Here is a 25,615-nt window from a genome sequence, read left to right on the forward strand (position 1 = left end):
ATTTTACAGATGAGGAAACTGAGTATCCGGCAGGTTAAGTGACTTGGTATACTCACCAGGATCAAATAGCAGAAGTAGAATTGCAACCCCTCTGCCCAAGCCAAGACCCCTGCAGGCTCTGTAAGGACAGGGCGGAGCCGGCCCCAGGGTCTGTGCCCCGCCCTTCTCTCTGAGGGTTTTGTCCTCCTTGGGCCCAGGGCGCAGGTCAGCCTGGGGAGACCTGGCACGAGGTTGGAGACGCTCTCCAGGCGGAGAGATAATGTCCACAGGGAGCGAGGGACTAGCGCCAGGGAAGCCAGTGGCCTTTGAGGCTCTTGCCGAGGAGCTGAGGGAGGAAGGAGCCTCGCCTGCTCTTCCCTGCAGCTTTATCTCCTACAGAATTAAATCCTTGATTAACCCTTATCTCCCCAGCAGGCGCTATCTGCGCCTTGGCGCCGAGTGTCCAGACACACCGTACACGATGATTGATTTCTTAAAGATAGCGCGCTTTTCCGATACTTCATTTATTGTCTAAATATTTTTGCTAACATTTCAGCGAGCCCCTTATCGAGCTCAGCTGATGGGTCCCAGTTCTCTCCCCCATGCACCTCCCGCCCCAGATGGTCCTATCAGCCGCCAGACGGTTTCTTAGCTGTTTGGAAGGGAGAAGGGGCCCTGATGGAGTATGGCAACCCTTCCCTGCTGGTTTCCTTAGGCCAAGAGCTACTTGCAGGGGATGGGGGTGGCTCCTCCCATGAGACTTTGGGGATGGGAACCCCAGGAAGTATGCAGAGCAAGTGCACATAGCCTGGCAGGAGTCAAGAGTGGTTCCTGCACCAACTTTCAGTGTGACCTTGGGCTGGTCCCTCCCTGATCCAGCTGAGGCTTCTACTTCCCAGGGTTTGGAAACCCAGCCAACTCTAAAATTTGCAATCAGATACAAAAAAAAATGTTCAGAATTGTTGGGTGGATAGATGACTGGGTGGGTGGGTAGGTGGACAATGGATGAATGGATGGATGGATAGCTGATAGATGGATGAGTGGGTAGGTGGATAGATGGATGGGTGGGTAGGTAGGTGGATGGATGAATGGATAGATAAATGGATGGCAGATGGGCAGGTGGGTAGATGGACAGATGGAGTGGATGAATGGATGGGTGTGTGGATGGATGAATGGACAGACAGATGGATAAATGGATGGCAGATGGGCGAGTGGACAGATGGATGGATGAGTAGATGGATGAATGGATGGGTAGGTGGATGGATGAGTGGACGGACAGATGGATGGATAAATGGATAGCAGATGTGCGGGTGGATGAATGAATGAGTAGATGAGCTCATGAAGAGTGAGTGAATTCTCATGCCCAGTGTGGTCCCCAGTGGTTCGGCCCATCTATCTGTCCAGTAATCCCCCCAGGGCTTACCCACTGTAGCTAGAGGCCATCATGACATCAGTGAGACCAGGAAGGCAGCAGGTCGGCTGGGGAGAGGCCCCTTCCAGAGCAGCTGGAATGAGACCAGCTGGGCCCCACCTTGCCTTGCATCTTCATGCAGGCATCAGCATAGAGGGGCCTTAGGTGAGTCTCCTCCATCCTTTAGCTAGAGATAGGGTGGGGCTGGGGCCCTTGGGGCCCATGGGCTCTAAGCAGCCCTCGTGCAAGAAGCCCTGAGGCTGGCAAGAGGGTCATTGCCCGACAGAGCCCAGCCTCCCATCAGGGCCACCCAGCTCTGCCTCTCTGCTCTTGTAAGGACATTTGTCACTGGATTTAGGACACACCTGGATAATCTAAGAGGATGTTCTCTGGGTTGTCTTTAATCACATCTGCCAAGACCTTTTTCCAAATAAGGCCATGTCCACAGGTGGACATATATTTTGGGATCATACAGCCAGCTCCAGAAAGCTAGCAAGCTGCAGAACCAGGGTCCAGCCCGTGTTGGCCCCTGACCCTCCACGGGGCAGCCCCTGAGGGGATGGTCAGGTTGGGGCTCTGCTGGAGCACCAGGTAGTGAGGAGGTAGTGCCCTTAGGTGGGCATCCTCTGGGACAAGCCCCAGAAAGGAGGCCTGCCACTGACCTTCTGGGGTCCCTGACTCCCTTCCTCCCCACGCCTCAGCCTCTCTGCCAGGAGTTGTAGGATCAGGGTCTGGGAAATGCTGTGGGTGCAAAGGGCTGACTCATACCATCCTCCTGGAGGCCTAGGAGGAGCAACCACCTGGTCTCAGAGACCCTGGGACCCCTCCCACCACACTGGAAAGACTGGAACTCTAAGGAGTGGGAGAGGCCTCTCCTCCTGGGACCAGGAAAGCCATCTGCACCAGACCCACCCTTACAGCTGGCTCCCTCCCTGGGCCCAAGGGCCACCCAAAGAAGAGGGCTGGGGGCCATATGGGAGCTGTCCAAGCAGCTCACTCCCGCCATACCTCATGTTGTTCTCAGCTTGTCTCTCTAGCTCGTTCTGCCTCCAGCCTTCCATTGGTGGTTTCTTAACGGCCTCCCCACTCCAGCATCCACACTGGGAGACCAGGATGGCATGTTCTGTTTATGGCACCCACACGCCAGGCACACGCCAGGCTCTGTTCAACAAACGAGCAGACGGATGGGTGGAGGCAGAAAGGGAAGGATAGGTGTATGGAGGAGTGAACAGATGGTAGATGGATGGGTGGGTGGGTGGATAGGTAGGTAGTGGAGGGGTGAATAGATGGTGGATGGAAGGAGGGAAGGGTGGATGGGTGGGTAGGTGGGTAGATGGGTAGATGAGTTAGATGGATATGTGAATGGGCAGGTGGATGGAGGGGTAAATGGATGATGGAGGGAGAGAGGGAAGAGTAGATGGTTAGATGAGTGGATGGATGTGTGAATTGGGTAGGTGGGTGGAAGGGTAAATGGATGGTAGATGGAGGAGTGGGTGGGTGGATAGGTAGGTGGTGGAGGAGTGGGTGGGTAGATAGATGGGTAGGTGAATGGAGGGGCTAATGGATGGTAGGTGGATGGAGGGAAGGAAGGATGGATGGATGGATAGATGGATGGTAGATGGAGGGAGGGAAGGTGGATGGATGTAAGGAAGCTGAGATCATGCAGACCCAGGTTCTAGTCCTGTGTGCACACAGCCACTTCCTGTGACCTGGGCATCACTCAGCTCTGTGAGCCTCAGTTCTCATCTGTGAAATACTTTCTTCTCAGGGTCTGGGGGAGACAAGGAGCCAAGGACAGAAAGGCGGTTGCCTCTGGGAGGGTGAGCAGGACAGGGACAAGACATCTCAGGATAAGCTGAAGGAGGGAGGTGGGTGGGGGCCCCCATCAGAGCCCAGACTGAGCCTGCCCCAGCCCTGACCTCCCGTGAACCTCCCCACAGTGGCCCCGGGGGAGGCCTGGGCAGCCCCCACTGCCCTTCTGCAGGGCCGTCTGGCTTGCTCAGCTGGGCCACCCCCTTCCCCTGCCAGAATGGAGCTCCTACCTCCCCTTAATGCCGCTCCGTGAGATGGCCAGCAAGGTTTGGGAACAGCCTCAGATAAAGTCGCAGCGGATGGGGCCGAGATAGAGTTTCCGATGGTTATCAGCAGGCACAGAATCCAGACACTGACCTCTTTGTTGGGGGAAACAAGGAGTGGTCTCAGATGCACCCGGAGAACTTGAAGTGGACGCCCGTTATCTCAGGGCCGGGTGGGGCCATCCTGCAGCTGGCAGGAACAGACAGCACCCCAAAGGGCTGCAGGCAGGGTGGGTGGAGGGACTTCTTTTGACCCCGACACAGCCTGTCCAGGGTGAGCTGGACCCACACCGGCACAGGGGCGGCTACAGAGGGAGGGTGGCTGGCAGCACGCACGTCTCTGGGAGTTGGGGCAGAAGGGCTGGGCAGTGGGGGGGTGCCAGCCCCTCCCAGGCTTACGCCCCTCGTCAGTGCCCACGGGCAGCATGGGGTCGGCTAGGACGGGGCCTGCATCTGCCCAATGCCTGCAACCAGCAGAGGAAGGGATTCCTGTCCCACTCCAACTAGAGGGGAAAACTGACAGGGGGGCAGCCAGGCGGGTGGCGGCCCCAGATCTCCCGGCCCCTCTGCTCCTGGCCTGCCCGTGCCCTCCTGCGCCCCCTCCCCGGGCAGCTGCTGCCACGCAGGCGCTGGGCCCGGGCGGGACCGTGGCGCCGCCGCCTTCGCTCGGGGGAAGTACACGGAGAACTAGGGTTCTGCAGTGTCAGCAAAGCCGTGTGCGTTTTTATCATGCCAGGAGCACGCTGCTCCTGCGAGTGATAAGCATTAAACCTACCGGGAGGCTGTCAGTCTCAGTTTGAGGGTTAGAAATATTGGGACGAATAATTAGATTTCATATCGTTACCACAGCGCCAATCGGAGAATCAGGCAGATTAATTTTTTTCACCCTCCTCTGCTCATTAATATTCATTAGAGACTCAGGAGGCCCGGCCCCGCCTTGCTGCAGGCTGCTGGCCAGGTCGGCCCAGCCAGGACACGGGGGCCACCAGTCACCTGCCACTATGGCAGCCCTGCCAGCCACTGTGCCCCCCCCCCCCGTGGCTGTGACCCACTGGAAGCCTCCTGAGCCGGCGGGGACCCCCAGCCGACGTCCTGTTCTGCCGCTGTGGGCACAGCAAAAAGCAGGGTGTTGCCTGTTGCCAGCCTGCCCTGAGCAGGCTCCTTGGTGGGGACATTCTCCCCAAGCTGACAAGTGGCAGCAGCTGGCCTGGGGCCCCAGTGGACCCCACCCTTCCGGGCGGCCCAAATGCACAGTTCCTGCTCGCTGGGTCCTGCTGGCCAAAGGGAAGGCAAGAGCAGGGAGCGGGGGGGCGGGGGGCAGGCTCCTGTTTGCGATGTGCTGGTTGTGTGCCAGGTGGGCACCACTGGAAGGGAGGGCTTCACACAGATGGGTACTTCCCAGTGCCCTAGGAGGGGCTGAGCTGCAGAGAGAGAAAGACCGAGCCCCCCAGCCCTACCCCGAGAGCAGGTGGCAGGACGATGGCAGGTCTGGAACAAGCATGTGGGTTGGCTCACAGCTCCAAGCAGGAGGGGCATCATCACCCATTTGCAGAGAGGGCCAGCATGGGTGCAGGCTGGTTCTGCTCCCAGGGCCAGGGCTCTCCCTTCTGACCACTAGTCTCCACTTGCCCCTCCCATGGCCAAGCCACATAGCGGCTCCACTGGCCACGATGTGCCAACCTCGTTGGGAGCTGTCCCCAGGAGTGCTGGGCTTGTAGGCCTGATCTTCCTGGGTCCTTGAGTCGGCTGCAGGGTGGGGACAAGCAGCCAGAGTGCAGAGAGGGGCCGCCTCGGGTTGCAGGGTGGTACTTGGCTCAAGGTCACAGCGAGGGAGGCCAAGCCCAGACTGGACCCGAGTGCCCAGCTCTGGAGCCCGTGTCATCCCTGAACAGTAGGCAAAGCCCCTGGTCTTGGACCTGGCAAGGAGGTACCCAGAATCTGTCAGAGGACACCTCATACACCATCATTTGACTGGCTGTAACACCAGGGTGGTGTCCCGGCCGGCTGCTGTGTGTGCCCCTGGTCTAGGTGGCAGCATTTCCAGGTGATACTGGTTCTCCAGATCAAGGTCCTGATGCACCATTTCTGAATAAAAGGTGCTTATTTGCATAAAACAGAAGTACCCAAAATGGATACGTACTGTGCCTTTGCACATGGTACCTGGTGGCTGAGCTTGGGCACCCCTGGTCAGAGCAGCCTGGGGCCGTGGGCCTGGGTATGGCAGCCATCACCCCAACTTCCTAGTGCAAAGCAAGGTCAGGCAAAGCAAGGTCATGGCAAAACCCCCGCTGCCAGCCCTTCACAGCCCTGTGCCGCTCTCTCCACGTCTGACCAGGGCCGGGCCATGGAGTGGGGCCGCAGGCAGCCTCGCCCTCCCCAGCACCAGGCTGTTTCCTCCCCTGCTGGGGTGGCCCTGGGTGTCAGAAATCAGACCCCCCACCCCCACTCTGCAGGCCCACAGCAGCAGCCTCATGGGCGGAACCCAGAGCACTCTTGCCCTGTGGGCACTATGAGGGCCCAGCTTGCAGGGAACAGGGGACACAACGTGGCTGGGTAAGGTGGTACTCACCCCACACGCCCACTTCCCCCTCCCCCAGCCCACTTCCCCTCCTTCAGGCGGGGGAAGGGCTAACCCCAGTGACGGCAGCCTCAGGGGAGCCCCGGGGAGGTGACCAGGTGCTGAGCCGGCCTTGGCCTGGGGAACTCAGAGGATGTTCTGGTGTCTGCTGTGTGCTGGCCTTGGGCTAGAGGGGACAGAGGTGGGCCTGCCATGCCCTGCAGCAGGCAGGGACCCACCACACACACATACCTTGGGGAGGACACAGAAGCCCCTCTCTGGGGAGACACCGTCTCCCCAAGGCCAATCTCAGCCTCTGTTCACGGAGCTCGCTTTGGGGGCCTATGCAGGACAACCTGTGTGCGGGGTGGCCTATGCACCCCGTGGACCACCAGAGGAAGGAGGCAGGGAGAGAATCCCTGCTCTGCAGCCCCCTGGCTGTGTGACCCTGAGTGAGTAGTTTGACCTCTCTTGGAAGAGCACCCGGTGCTCCGTGCAAGGAAGATCAGCTCCCTGCTGCCGCTGCTGGCTGCCGGCTCCGTGGTGCTGAAGGGGGAGCAGGGGGCTGCAGCCCGGCCACCCTGCTGGGGCCTCTCAGGCTCTTCCCTCTGCACTACGCGGGACCCCTAGCCAGGCTCTTCCTGTGCTGTGTCCCTGACAAGCCCCCTTGCTTCCCCACCCCCAGGGCCCGGCCCTGACCCTGCTGCTGGGGGATGAGCCCTGCTGGCTGAGGACGCTGCCCCAGGCCCTGACCGAGGCTGAAGCCAACGCGGAGATCTACAGGAAGGGTTGGTATCACGGCGCTTCCCTCCTGGTCCCTCGCGGCCTTCCGGCAGGTGGGGCTCACTCAGCTGTCCCTGGGCTGGCCCTTAAAGGGAAAGCAGCCTGCTTGGGCTGAGCAGCCTCTGATGAGGCTGATGAAAGGAGCGGCCCTGGGGTTTCAGGGCCAGGATGCTGCTGCTCGACTGCTCTCAGGGCCTCTTGGAGATCACCAGGGTCCACAGGGAATCCCAGGATTTGGAGACCACCAGGGTCAGCAGACAGTCCCAGACGAGGTGGGCTGAGGTGCCGACTAGACCACAGCCCATTCCAGGGAAGAGCAGGAGGGCCATGTTCAGACCTAGCCACATGGGGCCTGGGCCACATCCCCTGGCCTTCTTGGACATCTGTTTCTTTAAGAGACTGAGAGCTCATCCAGACCCAGGGGCTTCTGCGCCTACCTGCCTGCACCGTCTAGAAGGAGCATCCCCCCTGCCTACACGCAGCCAGTTCAGAGGGCTCAGGAGCTTCCATTTCCAGAGCCAAGGTCCTGCCTGCCTGGGAGGTTTGACCCTGAAGTGAAGTGTGACACAGCCTTGCCAGTGTATGTCAGGGCAGTGGGGACCCCCGACCACCCCATCACAGACAGGAAGGCTCAGGCCCAAGGGGATGATGTAAGCACAAAATTGTGGCAATTTCTCCAACCAGGCCAGGTCTGTCCGGCCCAGCGCAGCCATCAGGAAGGTGTATGCCCACCACCCATAGGACATGGCCTCATTCTCCTGTGGGGGCCTGCGCTTTGCCGGAATGTTCAGGGTGGGGGGGCACAGCCACATTGCCTCCCTGCATGCAGCATATTCAGCTGAGTAATCCCAGCAGAGGCATAGCTTTGTCCTGAGGGCAGCTCTCATTTCAGGAGGAGCCAGAGGCCTTCGGGGGCAGGGCAGGGGACACGAGGTCATGGCATCCTCTCACTCCAGCCCATGCCCACCTGGGGCCTCCCCAGCATGATGGAGGTACAGCACAGGTGCTGAGCCCAGCATCTGGGAACCTGGCCTGCGCTTTGTCCTCTGTACCTGCTCCCCCCGCCCTCCTCCCATCGAGGTGATGCTCAAAGGACCCAGACAGCAGCCAGAAGGGACTGAAGGCCCCAGTGTTGGCAGTGAGTGGCCAGACACGTGTCTGCTGCCCAGCCAGGACACGGGCCATTAGTGCTGCCTGGCCCATCCTCCCGCCCTGGTCAGCAGGGCTCCAGCCACAGTGTGCCAGGCAGGACAAGGTCCTCACGGAGCTGACGGGGTGAGGCTGGCCTGGGAGGTAGAGGGCAGGGCCGTGTTCCTGGCAGTCTGGAGGTGGACGCAAAGGTGGGCAGGCGGGTGCCTGGTGGCTGGCGGAGGCTGCCCCCTGCCGGCTCCTGTGGGAACAGCCGCTCCTAGGGGAGCTGTGAGGAGAACACCTGCTTAGCAGCTGCCTGCCCTGACCCCTGCCCCTGGGCCCTGCTGTGCCTGGCCCTCAAGCCACCCCTCTCCTGGACAAAAGGACCGGCACTGCTGTCTTTAGGGCCCTCCTACTAGGCAGGAGCAAGCAGACCTGAGAAGCCACCGGTCGGGTGAGGCAGGGTGGCTTATTACAGAGACAGGCCTGACACACCCCCTGACCAGGGCCCTGGCTCTATCCCCCATGTCGAACCTCAAAACCCTGGCCTCCAGGAGGAGGCAGTACAGTGGGGCTCAGGACAGCAGGGGGTGGGCAGCACCTTAGAGGGGCAGTGGTGAGCCCCCAACGGCCAAGGCCCTCCCGTCACCCAGGATTCCGCCCCTGCAGATGAAGCCCTCTGGTGCAGAGTCACCAAGCCGGTGCCGGCAGGCGGGCTGCTGAGCGTGCTCCTCATGGTGGCCGAGCCCCGTGGCACCCCCAGCCACCCTGTGAAGAAGGAGCCAGCAGAGCCCGAGTGCCCGACCCCTGCACACGCCGACATCCAGCTCCTGCCCCAGCAGGCCGGCATGGCATCCATCCTGGCCACAGCAGTCATCAACAGTGAGTATGCTATCGTGCCACCTGGGCTCCGTGACAGTGCCAGGACCACCCCCAGGACTTCAGGGTACACAAAGATAGGTGACCACTGAGGTCTGAGCAGGGTGGAGGGGTGTGCTGCAACAGCTGAGCATGGGGGGATGGGGCAGGTGCCAGGCTACCCCGGCAGGGTCCCCACCAGCTGGACAGGCAGCCAGGCCCAGCTGCGGAGCAGAGCAGGCTTCTTAACTGCAGCAGCATGGACATGCCCAGGGTGGGATGCTGAGCAGCAGCCTGGTTCCCGCCCCACAGATGCTGCAGCCACATCCACACCCGCCCCTACCTCAGGACAGAACTGCCCCATGAGAATAGCTGGGGTGGAAGGACTGCCACTAGCTCCCTGCCACGATGCACATTAAGGGTTTATTCTGCACCCTGCACATCCACACTGAACCCAGTGGTCCAGGACCCAAAGTCACCACGGTGGGGGTGCCGGCCTGGCCCCAGGGCACCACTACCCTGAGCAGCACAAGGCAGCCTGACTAGGAGGGGGCAGTGGCCTCCAGCACGGCACATCTCCCCAAGCGCTTCCAGGCAAGGATTGCTTCTCAGAAAAACAGAACACAACAAGGGTTTAGATCCAAGTGCTTTGATATCACCCTGGCTGCTAGGTGACAACTGTAAAGCAGCAAACTTGGGGAAAAGTGGGCTTTTGGGGAAGTCAGACAGGAAGATGGCTTGAAGCATGTGGAAGCAGCTGAGGCCCAGGCCCAATGGGGCACCGGAGCCCACAGGGACTAGCCCTGTCCCCTTAGTATCCCCACTGTGAGCATCCTGACCCCCAGATGCCCATGGGACACTGAAGGGGAGGCTTGGAGGCGGCCAGGGGACAGGCAGCAGCAGCTGAGGGCAGTGGGGTGCCTGCATCCTGGCCACGGACAGACCAAGGGCAGCAGCATGACCACTGGGCAAACCTGACAGAGCTAAGTGAGCAGGAGGGAAGAAGTGTGCAGAGGGGACACAGCTTGCATTGCTGGAACTCAGGTGTGAGGTTGTGGGTTGGCAGAAATGACTCAGGGACACCAGAGTTCACGGGGATCAGCTGCAGCTGTGAGATTCACCCACACACACACACCCTTGTGGGAACATGGGTCCCCAGGAGGACTGGGTGCAGGCCCGAGGGGGTTCCTGAGCAAGCAGGACCCCATTCAGACACTGGGGTGGCAGGGGAGAAGGGAGATGGGAAGGGGCTCTCAGGGGCCAGGACGGCCGCCTCATCAGCACAGACACGTGTGCATATAAAGCCCATAGTGGCACAACAGGCTCAGTCGGGTCCCCAGGGCTGAGGCGTGGGCCCCCGTCTTCTCTGTCCAGGCTGCTCCAAGGAGGTCAAGGGAGTCCCAGGCACCAGGAGGGCTTTCTCCCTTTGGTCTGAGGCTTTGGTGTCCACGCCTCACTGGGAAGCAGCAAGAATGCTGCTGTCGTGGGCTACACACCTTGTTCACAATCCACCCCCCACCCCACCCCCACCCAAGCATGGGCCTGTCTGCCTCTGGGCCTAGAGAAGCCTTAATACAGAGTCCATCATACCTCGTTTCATTTTTGAAACGCGACCACTCTGGGCCTCTGTTTTCTCACCCATGAGATGGGGGCAGTGGTAGCACCAGGTTACCTGGCACAACCAGAACGTGGCCCAAGGTCAGCCCTGGGGCTGTGGGACCCTAACAATCCTCACTAAACCTCAGGGCTATGGCCAGGGCCTGGATGGGCCTGAGGCCCTCACCCTTCTCCCTACCCATGGCCCAAGGTACTGTTCCCAGCCCTGGCCCCCAGGTACAGAAACAAGCCCACCAGTGGCCTTTCAGATCCTGTTCCCAGCTCAGGGCCTCAGTGAACAGGACAGAGCTGGCTTGAAGCCCCCAAATAAAAGCAAACTTTAAAGGGAGGAAGGGAACCCCCTCTACCTTAACTGTGGACCCAGAATAAACATCAGAAAGGCCAGGGTGAGAAGCACATGCTAACATGCAGTCAAGCCTGGAACAGGCCATGGAGACAAACAGCATTCCTTTAAGTTCTGCCCTAGACACTGAGGACCACCCCTTAGAGAAACCAGGGAAACCTTCACCAGCCGCAGTGCGAGCTAAGTCACAGCCACCTGTCTGCGATAGACGGGGTGAATTAAGCAATTCTGACATATCGGTAACAGATGGGAAACCACTGGGGGAGGAGTGAGGGGTGGACAGCAAGGGCTCCTCCTCCTCTGCAGCCCCCAGCCTCATCCCCACCCGGGAGGCCACCCAGAGCAGGCTTCGAGACTCAGGCACAGGGGTTCCCTGTGCACCTGCCACTCATACCTGCTCAGGGAAACACACACGTTTCCTCTTCCACGGGGACCCAGGTCCATGCCATCCCTCACGCTCCCTCACAGCACACGTTCATCCACATGTACCTACCTGCGCACACCTACACGTGTGCCCCTGCCCCCTGCCGACTCGTATACACACCACAGGCGCCAGCCCACCCCCACCCCCCACCACCACCACCCCCCCTCCGGTGTCTGTGAGCATGACCACACCTCTTCTGCCGGGATCCCATGAGGCGACGGCATCTCCTTTTGGGGTTCACTGTTGGGAGGTGGTGTAGGTCCCAGCCTGGGGGGTTATGCCAAGACCCCATCCATGTAGTCCTGTGGCATCCTGGAGAGCTACACAGAGAGAAGACAGGTTTATGAGGGAACCAGTGAGAGTAAAGAGCTGTGACCAGGAGGGGAGGCCCCGATCACAAACCTCAGTCCTCAGCATGGCAGGGGCAGGTAGGGCCAAGTCCTCCATTTTTGGAGGCAGCCGCCACTCTGCCGCCTGGGTGCCCCCCCTCAGCCTGTGCCCCCCTCACCCCCGCAGAAGATGTCTTCCCCTGCAAAGACTGTGGCATCTGGTACCGGAGTGAGAGAAACCTACAAGCCCACCTCCTCTACTATTGCGCCAGCCGCCAGAGCACCGGCTCCCCAGCGACCACCGCCGCAGACGAGAAGCCCAAGGAGACCTACCCCAACGAGCGGGTCTGCCCCTTTCCGCAGTGCCGCAAAAGCTGCCCCAGCGCCAGCTCCCTGGAGATCCACATGCGCAGCCACAGTGGTGAGGCCCCATGCCCCCTCCCCAGGATGCCCACTGGTGCCCACTCAAGCAGCGCATGATGCTGCATCTGCCCAGGGTGCCCACCCTGCCACAGATGCCCCTGTGTGATCTTCCCATCGCACCTCACGGTGCGTCAGAATGGTCAGCTCAGGACCAGGCCCTGGCCATAGTCCCAGGAGTCAAGGAGGCAGGGTTTAAACAGCCCCCCCACCCACCCACACCCGTCACAGGTCGTTGGCCAGCTGGGCTCCAGGAGCCCACCCCTCACTCAGCCCTGTGTTCCAGGAGAACGCCCCTTCGTATGTCTCATCTGCCTGTCGGCCTTTACCACCAAGGCCAACTGTGAACGGCACCTCAAGGTGCACACAGACACCCTGAGCGGTAGGTGAGGGCTGGGAAGGGGCTGGTGGAGGGGGCACCCCACCCCAGGGCCCTGATACCACAGCCTGCCTGCAGGTGTCTGCCACAGCTGTGGCTTCATCTCCACCACAAGGGACATCCTCTACAGCCACCTGGTGACCAACCACATGGTCTGCCAGCCAGGCTCCAAGGCGGAGATCTACTCGCCCGGGGCTGGGCACCCCACTGCCAAGCTCCCCCCAGGTGAGGCCCTGGGCTTCCCCTGAGGACCGGGAAGGGATGGGGTTTGTCCAAAGGGCAACCAGGGGTAGTAGATTTGAGTGTTGGCCCTCCACCACCTCTGCCCAGGCCAGCTCTCCCCCCTTCCCTCAGGTCTGGCCCAAGTAGGTCCTGCTCCCTCCCCCACCCTTAAGTGCGGCTCCTGGGGTCTCCCCGCAGACAGCCTGGCCAGCTTCCAGCAGCACACGGCCCTGCACGGCCCCCTGGCTTCTGCCGACCTGGGCCTAGCGCCCACCCCGTCGCCAGGACTGGACAGAAAGGCGCTGACCGAGGCCACCAACGGAGAGGCCAGGGCCACCCCCCAGAACGGGGGCAGCAGCGAGCCCTCGGCAGCACCGCGGGCCATCAAGACGGAGGCGTCGACGGAGGAGGCGGATGCGGAGCCACGACCCCCGGCCGCGGCGCGCACACCCTCGCCGCCCAGCCCCGGCCCCGGCCCGGCCCGGGTGAAGGCCGAGCTGTCCAGCCCCACGCCCGGCTCCAGCCCGGGCCCCGGCGCACTCTTCCTGCCGCAATTCCCCGCCGCGCCGCCGGCCTCCGAGATCCTGGCCAAGATGTCCGAGCTGGTGCACAGCCGGCTGCAGGCGGGCCCCGGGGCGCAGGCGGGGACGCAGGCCGGCCTCTTTGCGGGGGCCCCCAAGGGCGCCACATGCTTCGAGTGCGACATCACCTTCAACAACGTCAACAACTTCTACGTGCACAAGCGCCTCTACTGCTCGGGCCGCCGGGCCCCCGACGACGTGCCCCCGCGCAGGGCCAAGGTGCCACCCGGCCCCGCCCGTGCGCCCCCGCCCGAGGCCGACGGGGGGCGCGCATCGCCGGGATGCGGGGCGCGCGAGGACGAGGCGGCGGGCGCGGCCACCCCCGAGGCCGAGGCGGAGGCCGAGGGGGGCGGCGGCCGGGGTCGGGAGGGCAGCCCGGGCAGCCCGAGCCCGGGCAGCGGGGCGGACGAGGACGACGACCCCCGCCGGACGCTGTGCGAGGCCTGCAACATCCGCTTCAGCCGCCACGAGACCTACACGGTGCACAAGCGCTACTACTGCGCCTCGCGCCACGACCCGCCGCCGCGCCGGCCCGCGCCCGCGGGGACCCCGGGCGCCCCCGGCACCGCCGCGCCCGCCCCCGCGCCCCCGCCCGCGCCGCCCGCCGCGCCGCCCGTGCGCACGCGCAGACGCCGCAAGCTGTACGAGCTGCACGCGGCCGGCCCGGCCCCGCCCCCCGCCCCGCCCCCCGCCGGCGGCCCCGCCCCCGCGCCCGCCTCGCCGTCGCCGTCGCGGTCGCCGCGGCCCGGGAGCGGGGGCGGGGCCGGGGGCGGGGCCGGGGGGCCTGACGCCGCCGACGGCCCCATCGACCTGAGCAAGAAGCCGCGGCGCCAGGCGCCCGTGGCCGCCGCCGGGCTGCCCGCGCTGGCCGACTACCACGAGTGCACGGCCTGCCGCGTCAGCTTCCACAGCCTCGAGGCCTACCTGGCGCACAAGAAGTTCTCGTGCCCCGCCGCCCCGCGCCACCTGCGCGCCGCCCCCGAGGACGCGCCGGCCGGCGCCGCGCTCTGCCCCTACTGCCCGCCCAACGGGCTGGTGCGCGGCGACCTCGTGGAGCACTTCCGCCGGGCGCACGGCCTGCTGCTCGGCCCGCCCCCCGCCGGCCCCGGCCCCGGCCCCGGCCCCGGCCCCGGCGCCCGGACGCCCTCGCCCGCCGCCCCCAGCGACGGCCTCAACGGCCGCGAGCCCCGGGAGCCCGCCCCCGGCGCGTCGGACGGCGGCAGCCCCCGGCCCGGACCCCCGCCCGCCCCGAGCCCCGAGCCCGTGCCGCCGCCCCCCTCCCACTCGGACAAGGGCGTGCAGACCCCCGGCAAGGGGCCGCCCGCGCCCGCGGCCGCCGGCAGCCACCGCTACTGCCGCTTGTGCAACATCAGGTTCAGCAGCCTGTCCACCTTCATCGCGCACAAGAAGTATTACTGCTCCTCCCACGCGGCCGAGCACGTCAAGTGAGCGGCGGCCACGCTCCGGCCGCACCGAGGCCCGCGGCACCTGAAACAGAAGGGGAGCGCGGGAGCGCGGGAGCGCGGGGCCGGGGCGGGTGCGAGCATGCGCGTCCGCCGCCACCCGTCGGGGGTTTGGGGGAGCGAGACCCCGGCCGAACCCCAGGTCAGCCTGAGCCGCGGGGTCAGGGGCGCCAGAGCTGGGCCGAGCCCCAGGTCAGCCTGAGGCTGCTGCACAGCGTGGTAAGCGCTGCCCCCCGGCTGCCCTCCAGGATGCTACTACCAGCTCGACTTTGACCACCACATACCAAAGGGAAGGACTCCATACTGGCCAGCCGGCAGAGGACGACCCAGCCTTGTGCTTGCCAAAGCTAGTGGGGCCAGAGGGGACACCAGGGCTCCCCGCGACCAGAGAAAGCAAATCCTCAACTGGAGCTAGCATGACACCTGTGCTGGCTACAGTGCGTGTGAGGGGCGGGGGCAGCCCACCCCAGTTGGCCCAGCTGGCGCCGTGGGGGGTATGCATGCCGGGGCTGGCCCCGAGCAGTGCTTGGCAGCACCCAAGCAGAGTCCGGCCATGGTCTTGCCCCTGTGCAGCGGGGTACTGTGGGCACCCTCAGCCTGGTGTCCCCACTAGAAAACACCCATCAGTCCCTTTCCAACTTCGAAGGAGCAGAGCATTTCTTCCAATTTTACCCAGCAGCCTCTGGTGGATGATGTGAACTCTTCGACCTTCCTCTGTTTTGAAATAACAGAGGTGCTTCCTGCCATCCCCCCACCAGGCCCACTTTCCTGCCCAGTCCCTGTGGGGCTTCAGAGCTTCACAGCTGTTTGGACAGGATCAGTCGCCGGCATCACGCACAGGACCCTGCCCACTGACAGACGTCCCTCGCTGGCCCTGAGGACCAGGGCCCAGCAGCCAGGGCCCCCAGACTCTCCTAGGGTCTGCTCTAGGGAAGTCCGTGAGGGAGGGTCCTGGGGGAGCCAAGCTGTCTCCTTCCAGGATTCCCAGGGCTCTGCCAGGGTTGGGGGTTAGGGGCTGGGGCGGAGGAAGCCCACGGACCCTGGGCCTGGCTCTGCATTTGCATTGTTCCGCATGAATTTGCATGGACGGTTCAAGAGGCTCAGCTTCTGAGTCAGACCACCAGATGGAAGCAGACGTGACCGATGTCCACGCGTACTGTTATTAAAAAAAAATTAAATCTAATACAGAATCGATTTCACTGTATATAAATCGTAAAATAAAAAATTTTTAAAGGGTGCTGGGAAACATCAGGGACACAGCTCCCAAGGAACAACAGATGCTGAAAGGGGAAAATCCAAAAGATGGGGTGGCTTGAGGGAGGCAGGTGCAGAGTGAATGGGAGGGCCCCACCAGGAGAGGGCCTCGGGGTCTTGCCTGTAGGTGAGGGGATGGGGCTCCATCATCCGGAAGCCTCTTCTACGGGTTCAGGAGGCAGACCCTGTGACTCCCATTGCAGGACTGGACAGGGGCCAGACTGACCTCTGTTCCCAGGGAGCTCTTGGGCCCTGCAGCCCATGCCTCCACCCCGGTCTCAGGAGCCCCCCTCCCACCAAAGAGGCTAGGCTTGGGGTCCTGGGCCGCATCACCCCCTGGTGCTCCCCCAGCAGAGGACTGGGCACACCCACTCCCCTCACCCAGCTCAGTGCCCCCAGTCCCACACCCTCCCTGCCCCAGACTCCAGGTTTCCCACCCCTGCACACACCACCAGTGGCCATGCCTCCTGCTTGAGCCCCCTCCACCTCCCTTGCCCCCACGCTGTCCCAGCTCTGCCCAGGGCTTCAGAGAGCCCTCTCCAGGAAATGGGAGGCTTCCTGCCCCCAGACCTGCTGCTTCTCTAACTAGGAGGATGTGAGGCTCTCCGTACCCATCCCGACCCTTCCCTGCACACTGTCCCCGGGAGGACGCATGGATTGCAGTGCCCCTGAATCCCTCTCTAGCCCAGCCTCCTCTGAGCCCCAGACCTACCAGTCCCTCCAGAGCCCCACTCCCTCCCCTCCTGCTGCCCAAACACAGCCATTGCCAGCAACCTTTGCTCCTTAAGCCAGTGATGTTACCACCCTCACCCACTCGCACCTCCCTTTCAAAAGCAGCTCTGGATTTCCCCAGGTGCACCTTCCTCTGTCCACCACCTGCATCTGGCTCCCGCATCTGCAACTTGGCCTTGATCCTCCCTCAGCTTGCAAACATATCCATGAGTCTGATAGGTTTCTACCTCCCGGGACAGCTGCCGCTGCTTCTGTGCTCCCAGCTGTATCCCGCCCAGTGGATGGGTCACTGCCCCAGCAGCTGCTGCTCTTCCCACTGTGGGAAATCCCATGGCCTCCCACCCAGCTTCAGGCTCTCAGGAGTTCCTGCCATACAGAGGTGGTGTCCAAGCCCCGCTCAGCCACTGCGCCCCTCCACATCACCTTCGCCACTAGGGTCTGCTCCCCAGGAAGGGCTGCACTTCACATCACGTGACTCAGCTTAGGGACCTTCCCTGCTTCTCCATCCTGACGATAATAGTCATGCTCGTTGCCCCGCCCCTCACCCCTTCCCCACTGTCCTTGCCTGCTGTGACTGGTGGTTCCTGGGCACCTGGCATCTGGCCTGGCACCAGGAGGGGCATTTGGATCACTGATGTGATGAGGGACTGAGAGACAATCAAGTGAGCACGTCCTTCCCCCACATCCAGAAGCCAGCCCCGCCTGTGCACACCCAGGACACCTTCCTGATCCCAATCCTGTTCTTCCACCGGCCTCCTGCCTTTGGCTGCCCCTCATGCTGCACTGACTGCATCCCCTAGAGCCAGCTTTGACCAGACATGTCCTGCCACAGCTGCCTGGCACGCACAGCACAGAGTCCACATTCACAGTCACCACCTAACCCCAACTCCTCCTAGAGTCAGACGTGCAGCCCCGGGCCCCCGTCACCGCCATCCACTGCCCACGCTGCCTGCTCACCTGCTCACCCCGTGTGCGGGCAACAGCCCGGCTCAATGGCTCTAGCAGTTGCTGCAAGTGGACATTCCCGACGCCAGGGGTCAGCAACGACTCATTTCTACAGGCCAGCGGGCAGGGTGGCAGGAGCCTCCTGCCCTATCATGCACTCCAAGTATCCTGCCCCTTGTTCTCCCACCATGGGGTGGGAGGCAGTGTGGTCCCAGCTGGGATGGACACAGGGGAACACAGGGGGGAGGCAGCAGCGGCCAGCACAGGAAGGTCCAAGCTGGGCTTGGGCCCTGGTCAAAGGAGCACTGGAAAGGGAAGGCCAGGCAGTCATAAATGCTTCCACAGAGTCCCTGGAGGTCAACCTCTGATGGAAGGGGTGGCAGGAGGAGAGTGTGGGGACAGGACTTGCCATCACATGAGTGACCCCTGGAGCACACGCAGCCCCAGTCTTGGCACACCAGACCCTCCGCCAGCCAACCCCCCGTCTGCCACCAGGGTCTCCTCTGAACCCAGGACCCGGCCTTGCGCAGCAGGCCTGCCCCTCACATGCTCTCATTGGATTTCCCTATACTTCCCTTCCTGTCCTGCCAGAAACAGCCTCCTCCCTCATCTGACAGCCACCCTTCCTTACTGCCTAGGGAGAGCATCCCTGACCCAGGAGAATACAGGTTCCGGCCCTTCCTGCTGGGCTGCAGAAGCCAGCGCCTGGCATTGTGCACTTCATCACCTCCCAGCAGATTCCTTTCCTGCAAATTTGAGAAATGCCCACACAGCAGTTGCTCCGAGCTTGTTAGCATCGTTCTTTTTTTTTTTAATAGAAGAGGAGGGAACACTTCCCTTTAAAAATTTTTTTTTAATTTATTTATTCATGAGAGACACACAGAGAGAGGCAGAGACATAGGCAGAGGGAGAGGGAGAAGCAGGCTCCATGCAGGGAGCCTGATGTGGGACTGGATCCCAGGACTCCAGGAACATGCTCTGGGCTAAAGGCAGGCGCTAAACCACTGAGCCACCCAGATGTCCCAAGTTAGCACCTTTCTAATCAGCATAACAGGAGCCTATATCAAGAGATGGGGAGGGGAGGGGAGGGGAGGGGAGGGGGAGAAGGAGGGGAGGGGGAGAAGGAGGGGAGGAGAAGAGGGGGAGGTGGGAGGAAGCAGAGGGGGGAGGAGAGGGAAGGGAAGGGGGCCCAGGTGTCAGCTCTTGGAAAGGGAGAGGTGGTGGGAGGGGGAATGACAAGCCCGCAAAGCCTGTGCTTGAACCCTGCCCCCTTCCAGCGCCCCATCCCACTACCACTCTGCTGTTCATCCAACCTGCAGCTGAGCCTTCAGAAGTCCAGCCTCTTCCGGGGAACAGAAGGGCTAGGGGGCAGCAGCTCCGCCCACAAAGCTGGAAGGACACCCTCCCTCAGCACCCGGCTACCACCCCTCCCATCCCCAAAACACAACCTCTGAAAAAACCGGAGTCCTCCCATAGCCCTAAGCGTTGCTCATGGGAGCTCTCTAAGGTGCCAGCCTGTGTTTCCAGCCTGTTAACACCCCGTGGGTAAGATCCCCTTGCACGTATCCGACTCTGTCAGGCACCTACACGAGCTCCGCTAGTGGCAACCCCACCCAAGAGGGGCCTGGGGAGAGAGGCACTCCCACGGGGAGGACAAGAAGCCCCTTCTGACAGCTGTGTTTGCGGGCAGCACCGGGACTCATTGGAGGTAGACAGGGGCAAGCTCTCTCGGGAAGGCGTGGCTCCCACAAACCCAAGGGTGGCCATGGCCCATGGTCCGTTACTGCCAGCCTTGGGGCTGTCACACTCACCCCCTGACCACACAGGGCATGGTGGGTCCCGCCCCTCTACGTGGGGGCACAGACCTATTGGCCTGACAAGCCAGTGCCTGTACCACCTCACTTGTCCAGGGAGGCCTGCCAGCGCCTCACTAAGCGTGGAACATCCAGAGAATGTGGATGGGGCCCAGTTTACCAGTGCACCAGAGCGCTGGCTGTGTGCTCTCAGGTCTGCAGGGGCCAGCCCCAGTGACCCCGCTGTCCCCACGCTGGAGGCCACCGACCCTGGTCCCAACGCGACTGACCAGCACAGTCTGGAGAGGGAAGTGGCCATGTAGAGTCTGGCCATCAGGGATGGCTGCTGCACACCTTCCCAAGGTCAGAGGTCCAATCAGTGGGGATAATAGAGAACTAGAAACAAACTCCAAACTGTATGCATATCCAGACCCAAAATATTTTACAAGCACCTGGCTGGCTGTGTGCTGCTTCTCACGCCACAGAAGTACAACAATGCGCTGTATTTCCAAAGACCCCAAATGCATAACCATGTACAACCCCAGAATCTGAAGACCACAGTTTTTAAAGACACAGGCGACCTGACCGCCCCGCCCCCGGGGGGGGCCGCCCAGGTCCCAGGTCACTGTGTCAATCAGAATCAAAGCAGAGAGAGGCTGCATGATTAGGGAGAGCCACGCATGCCCCAGGCACCTCAAGACACAGGGCAAACCCCTTCCCCTGATTACGAGGACCTGTATGGTCAAACCTGCCCCATCTCCTCTGAGTGACTAAGGCAGGGACTCAAAGCCAATGGAAGACACGGGATGAAGCCCAGCCCCTCCGTCAGATCTATGGTGGTCCCATAGATCTGTCACTTCTTTGACCATAGCAACCAGGCTGCCCTGATTTCGCCCCAGTGCACAGAGGCCCCACCAACAGCAAATCCAAAGAATTCTCAGCAGTCCCTGGTCCAACACTTAGAATTCCATCGTTAAATGCTCTCTGGCCAGACCCATGGCAAGAAAGGCATCTGACATCCCAACCTGTCCACAGATGCTCAGAACCCACCATGGCTACCGCCCAGCCTGAGCACAGGCCATGCACAGAGTGTGCTCCATGGAGAGGATGCGCTCCTCAGCCCAGCAGCAAGCCCGCGAGGCACCCACAGCCAGCCACCATCCCCACACTGCACACCCCTCCAGCGGCCTGCTCTCAGCCAGCAGAAAATGCAGCATGGCAGTAAAAGGAAGAAAAAGCCAGCCTGGCACCCAGTCCACTTACAGGTGGTGGGGGTCTGCCCACGCCCCATCCTCTGCCCATGCTCTGTCCTCTGCCAACACAAGCCACATGGTTTCTGAGCCTGTCAGCAGGGACACAGCACATATACACCCTGCCTGTGACTACGAAGGGCACAGCCAGCTGGATTACCTCCTTGAAGGAGCACTGTAACCAGAGCTCCCTGTAGCTGTGGCTGGGTCTGCACGCACCTCTGTGGGTTTTCCTGGGCTTCCTGAATGTCCCCTTCCACTCCCCCAGGGGCCCTTGCAGTGACATCGCTTGCAGGCAGGTTTCCAACACTTAACAATGAGAAAGTGGAAAGATCTCGGAGGTCCTGCAGCCTCCCCAGGCTCTCTGCAGCTGACATGAGAGCCATTTATCATGTTGAGGCACAAGCCAAGCCAGACCAGCCACTTCATTAGGTCCTGTGAAAACAGAGGCAACTTTCGGCTCCAGAGACATCACATCTCTATGCTCCAGGGTGTGATGGGGCTGGCTCTGTGAGTCAGCACGGGCAATCTCAGCAGCAATGCTAAAATGGAAGTGCCTTTTAGGGGTGCAGAGTTGCCTACATAGCTAGGGACTCAAGTGCAGGCTGCCAGGCTGTGAAAAACTGCAAGGAGCAGGGTGCAATGGGTCGAACACTCTGCAGAGCTATCCGCGTCCTACTCCCCAGAACCCACAAGTATGTTGCCTACACAGAAAACTGGAATCAAGGTTGCTAGTCAGGTGGGAGGTCAATCCCAGAGGGACAAGCATGTGCAGTGAGCAAGGCCCAGCAAGGCCCAGGCTGACTGGCCAGTCAGGCAGAGCAGTGAGCCCCTGCTGACCCAGGCTTATCTGGGATGGGAAGAAACCAGCCACACTTGCCACCAGTCATGGGCCACCATAACATATCTGAGCCTGAATGCTCCCAGATTCAACAGCCCCTCCCACCCCAAGGGCTCCCTGAGTTTGCAGCCAGACTGAAATCCTGCAGTGGACAGATGTGTCCTAGGCCCCTGCAGAGCGCAGTGGTGTGAGCTCGCCTTCCAGATGTCTGCAGCCCCAGGCAAAGGGAGCAGGGCTACCACCCAGTCCCGGTCCACTTCCGCTGCTAAGGACAAGGGCATCTCCCCTTCAGAGGTGGAGAGACATGGCCCCAGATGCTCTGCGCTTGGATCTGGAGCTCTGAGGGCCCGCAACCCACAGCCAAAGCAATTCCGCACTGCGGAGCAGACGGACGATCCAGCCGCCCAACAGAGACCACAGCGGGAAGGAAAAAGAAAACACACCCCTGCCATGTCTATACACCAGTGCGTGCTCCAGGGACCCCGAGGGAGACCCAGAGCCCCCTTGGAGGGTCTGTGGGATCCCATCCTGACCCATTTCTGCACAAACCTAGTAGGCCTAACAAACGGACCTCTGCACAGATCGAGGCTGCCACCCAGACCGTGGAGGTGGCCGCTTCTCTCCGCCCCGCACCCATGGTAAAACAACAAAACCTGATTTGGGTTAAGGAGGTCTTTGATGAAGCAGTTAAATTGATGAATGACGCTAAATCTCAATGTTGAGCACACTGTATTTACTATTTGTGTGATGACCTGCAAAGCTCAGGAAAAGCCCACGGGAGACTTGGCTGAGCGTCGAGTCCCTGACATCCCTGGGGACCTGACAGAGGGACAGAAGACAGAGCCGACTCGGGGGCTGAGGGGGCAGCAAGATATTTTCGAAACCTGACCACCCACCTGTTGCTTCAAGGGAAACAGTTGGTGGTATTTGCCGCATGTTGAGATTGGAGCTTTCAGATGAAGATGAGAATTTGGGGCTGCAGCCACCCATCACTGAACAACTTCTCAATATTTAAAGACTTTTGATGAGGCAGGTAGAGATACCAAATTTTTCCTTTTCTTACGTTGTGAGATGAAGGTGCTCCTCTTGGGATGTGCTGGGTGATGCAGATCCCTCATCTTCCCCACAACAGATGCAGGGTGTCCGAACAATGTGGGGGTGGGAGACGTACCACAAGGAGGGAACGGACCAGCCAGTCTAGGGTGACGCAGAAGACCACGGCTGGCTTGTCCTCGGATGAGGACCTGGATGAGTCCAGAAGACAAAACTGTCAGGTCTTTAAAGAAGGGAAGGAAACCGTCAGTGTCCACCTGGGATTCTAGACTCACAGAACGTCCTTCCAGAACAGGAGCCCGACGGTCATTCTGTGATATGTGAGAGCAGAAGGTGGACCCATGAAGTTCTCCCAGTGGCAGGGACATGAGACCAGTAGGGACCGGGCTCCACAGGATGAAAGGAAGCAGACGGAAATAAAACCTTACACTTCCTAAAGGTCAAATGCTGAAATCACAAGTGACAGTGACATCTCAGGGTGCATAGCATACACAGAGGCGAAGCTACACTTCTCCTGTGTGAAGTGCCCCAATTGTGGGAGCCAGTGAGCCCACCGCAGGACCCCGCAGTGAACATGGGGAACACTGCTGTCCGCAGAGGCTGCCTTTCCTTCCCGTCCCTGGGGCTGCAAGCGAACATCAGCGCCCTTCCCAGGTGACTCCACCGTCGTCATAGGCAGGAGCCTGGGGCTCGAGGAGGTGATGAGGCACACATACGACTATGCGGCACGTGGTCCTCTGGACGCTGCGGCCCTCACCCCGGAAGAAAACACATGTCCTTCCCACCCAAAGGAAGATGAGGGTGACAGTGCCCGGGGGCAGTTCTGGGGAAGGGCCTGACCAGTAGTGGACCAGCTGCCCTCCAGAAGCAAAGGATCAGCATGTTCAACACTCAGCTGGTCACTCCATGAAAGAGAAAACCAGAGTGTTGGCATGACTGCCCGAGTCACCAAATTGGGGGATCCCCAAGGTGCTGGCAGGCAGTTGAGAAAAGCACTGGATGCAGGAGGGACCATCTGGCTGCAAGGGGCGTGTGGGCAAAGGGCCTTGGGGTCTGGAGCCTCAGGAAGATTCTAGAAGGCTCCAACTCCATACCCTGCACAGCCCAGTAACCAGGCATCTGCCGGAGCCACATCCCTCTGCGGATGCCGTGGGGAGAGGACACAAGGCCAGGAGTCAGCCTGGACCACAGGGCTGTGCCTCACCTGCCTCCGAGCCCCTCCCTGTGTAGCCCCCTTCCCTGATGCGTATCCTGGGCCAAAACAAGAGACGTACTGTCTCCCAGTTTGAAGCCAGAGTCCAGCATCACAGGGCAAGCAGGGCCACCTCCTCTGGGAAGCCTCCAGGGGCGGGTCTTCTCCAGGTCTCCCCTCCCGATGCTGCCCATGGCTTTCATGTCCTGTGGCACATAGACCTGTCACTCTGCTCTCTGCCTCTGTGTCTTCAGGTGGTATCCCCTCTGGTCCCTCCAAGTATCCCTTGTAGACACGCTCACTGGACCTCAGCTCCATCCTTATTTACATCCAAACGAGGACATATCTGAGGTTCCAGGTGCCCATGAATTTGGGGAGCCACCACTCACCCTGCTACTCCCTGAGGCCGTGAGGGGGACAGAGGCTTCCCTGCTCCCCAAGGAGCTTCTGAACCTGCAGGAGTCCTTTGTCAATGGACGGCCTCCAGTCTGTCCTGACCCCATGGCATATCCAGGTTGTGAGCAGGACTGTCCTCAGACACCTGCTGGAAGGTGGACAGTGCTCACCAGGCCACACAGGTGCTGACAACCCCTCACCCTCAACACTTGTGGACACAGCCACGTTGTAACGGGAGGAACTTGGGAGGAGGTCCCTTGGCTTTCGACCACACCAGTGGTTTCCAGACTCTGCTCCCATGAGGTCGCTTGGGTGCTCTGGAAAGGGACAAGGAGGCAGCCCACCATCAGGGACAGGAAGAGCCCCAGTGATCCCATTGCCCACAATGGGCTGCACGTGGCTTCACAGCTAATGCAGAGGAGAACCAGGCAGGACACTCGCTAGCCAACGTCAGGTGCACTACCTTCTGTGAGGCCGTTCACAATCTGGACCTCCACCTATTGTCCCGGCAGCACTTCAGCATGGGTCCCATCAGCGCCAAGTCGCCACCAGCGAATGGCCGCAGCTGCCGTCCCTGTGCGTGTATCTGCGTGTCCTGGTGTCATAGTCAGCCATCTCTGTGCAACCTTGGCCATGCGTGAGCTCTGCACTCCTGACAGCCATCATCCAGGGCTCTACCGCAGCCCTGTCGCCCACAGGAAAATGAACTCTGCCCCCACCGTGGGGCACAGAGGGTGGCCTCCCTCTTCCTCCAGCCTGTACCTAAGTGAGTTCTGAGTCTACTGCCAGCCAGCACCACTGGGAGGGAGGAGAGGGGAATGAGGGAGAGAAGAGGAGAGGGAGGGAGGGGAGGAGGGAGAGAAGGAATGGGAGAAGGGAGAGGTGGAAGGGGAGGAGGGAGAGAGGAAGGAGGGGAGGAAGGAGGGGAGGAAGGAGGGGGAGAGAAGAAGAGGGAGGAGGGATGGGAAGGAGGAGGGAGGAGAAAGCAGGGAAGAGTGAAGGGGAGAGGGAGGAGGGAGGTCTCACAGAAGAACATGGGGTCCCTCCCACCCCCACTACTAGAGGTGACAGGGTAAGGGGCACAGAAACATGGTGCCCTGCATGGGGCTGCAGGATCATCCTAGGGCCCTGGGGGCAGCCATCCACCCTCCAGAGCCAGGGGCTCACTTCCCTCAGCTCCCAAGGGACGGCTGAGCACCCAAGCCCTGGCTGGCTGTGCCCTGGACCCTCCGGCATCTCAGGGATCCATCATACTGACCCTCAGTTTCTCAGAATGATCCCCAGAGGCTGAGGCAACAGGTCTTTCTAGCAGCTTTACTGAGATGCCACTTACCTGCCATATCATCCACCCACTTAAGTGGACAACTGAGTGGCCATCGCCCGTGCCCTCAGCCATGGCCCCCGCCAGTCCCCTCCCCTGCCCTGGGCCACCTGCCTTCTGACCCTGTGGACCTGCCTGTCGCAGGCACCTCGCACATGCAGGTTCCACAGCCCCCAGCCCCTGTATCTGGCTCCCCACACCGTAGAGAGGGTCAGAGTTTCACTGGTGTGGGGCTGGACGCTGCTGGACCATGTCTCGCTCATTCA

General features: G+C 61.3%; 1 protein-coding gene across 1 annotated transcript in view; it reads left to right on the plus strand.

The window, feature by feature from the left end:
• The window catches only part of ZFPM1 (zinc finger protein, FOG family member 1), a 68,533-nt gene extending 52,731 nt beyond the window's left edge, over nt 1-15,802 (plus strand). Inside the window, exons 5-10 of the mRNA XM_055307238.1 lie at nt 6,708-6,810; nt 8,606-8,818; nt 11,695-11,928; nt 12,214-12,309; nt 12,385-12,531; nt 12,727-15,802. Of these exons, the coding sequence (XP_055163213.1) occupies nt 6,708-6,810; nt 8,606-8,818; nt 11,695-11,928; nt 12,214-12,309; nt 12,385-12,531; nt 12,727-14,558 (2,625 nt within the window). The 3' untranslated portion in view covers nt 14,559-15,802. The remainder of the gene's footprint in view (nt 1-6,707; nt 6,811-8,605; nt 8,819-11,694; nt 11,929-12,213; nt 12,310-12,384; nt 12,532-12,726) is intronic.
• Nucleotides 15,803-25,615: the final 9,813 nt, after the last annotated feature.

This window comes from Nyctereutes procyonoides, unplaced genomic scaffold (genome assembly GCF_905146905.1).
Source record: "Nyctereutes procyonoides isolate TBG_1078 unplaced genomic scaffold, NYPRO_anot_genome, whole genome shotgun sequence".
Classification (NCBI taxonomy): Eukaryota; Metazoa; Chordata; class Mammalia; order Carnivora; family Canidae; genus Nyctereutes; species Nyctereutes procyonoides.